At 35.1% G+C, this 1,001-nt stretch overlaps 1 protein-coding gene across 2 annotated transcripts in view; it reads right to left on the reverse strand.

Annotated features, from left to right (window-relative positions):
• The window catches only part of LOC106870130 (small cardioactive peptide-related peptide), a 40,570-nt gene that overhangs the window by 14,192 nt on the left and 25,377 nt on the right, over positions 1-1,001 (reverse strand). The window contains exon 2 of one of the 2 annotated variants that reach the window (XM_014916120.2): positions 718-777. The exons of the other annotated variant lie outside the window; for it this stretch is intronic. Coding sequence (XP_014771606.1) covers positions 718-777 — 60 coding nt within the window. The remainder of the gene's footprint in view (positions 1-717; positions 778-1,001) is intronic. 2 annotated transcript variants of the gene reach the window in all.

Consider the following 1,001-nt stretch of genomic DNA (forward strand, 5'->3'; position numbering starts at 1 on the left):
TACACATATATATATACAGATATTAGGTTGTCTGAGAATGCTCAATGCCTCAGTGGCTTTAACTTCAGGCCTCTTTTTCTGCTTCCTCTACCTTGTACACTATACTTAGTATTCTCTCTCTTCCTCCTTTCGCGCTCTCTCTCCCTCTTCACACACACACACACACACACACACACACACACACACACGCACACACACACACATACACTCATATATTGTGACATGTTGCCTGTTCAAAATCATAATAGTCATATAACTATAATGATACTTATTGATATTTTACTTATTGTAATCATCATCGTTATATCTATTCATATACATATCTATCAGCTCACAAATTCTCGTGCATTTTCTCGAACATTCATTCTCTTCTCATTCTTATTCCTTCTGTGAATTATTGATTCTTTTTTTAATTTCTGCTTTTTATTTCAAAGAACATAAAAAAATAGTGATCGAAACATCCGTAGGGAGGCCAAATTTTTCTACGTTCTTGATTTTTTTCATACATATCACTGTATAAGCGAAACAAAATGCCTCGTTCTGGTAGCATATGACCTCAAATCAAGGTACTATACTCTCGATGCTCTATTACCCTTCCTGTGTTAATATTAACACCGTCAGTTGTATATCATGTTACTAAAGCGAAGATCTGATCCGTTTCGTCAGTTGGGACTAGTTTCCTTCCTTCTGTCGGTAGTATAGTCAAGGGACACTTACTCTCATATTTCTCCACGTCCGTTGATCAAAGTTGATGTTCTTCTGTTGAATTTCATTCTCCTGGGGGAAACAATTGAACCGTTTGTTATAAGACACTCGTAACCGAACAATGCGGATCTTTTATTTTCTACAAATAATAGACATTCTTATTTCAGAGACAGACATAATATCTAAAGAAGCAAGCATTTTGAGAAGCAGTGACAAAACGATAGAACGATTCTCCCTATCACTCATATAGCTACAAACTTATATTCGTTTAGCATAAAGTATATATATATATATAT

The sequence above is a fragment of the Octopus bimaculoides genome, chromosome 12, assembly GCF_001194135.2.
Source record: "Octopus bimaculoides isolate UCB-OBI-ISO-001 chromosome 12, ASM119413v2, whole genome shotgun sequence".
NCBI classification, from domain to species: Eukaryota; Metazoa; Mollusca; class Cephalopoda; order Octopoda; family Octopodidae; genus Octopus; species Octopus bimaculoides.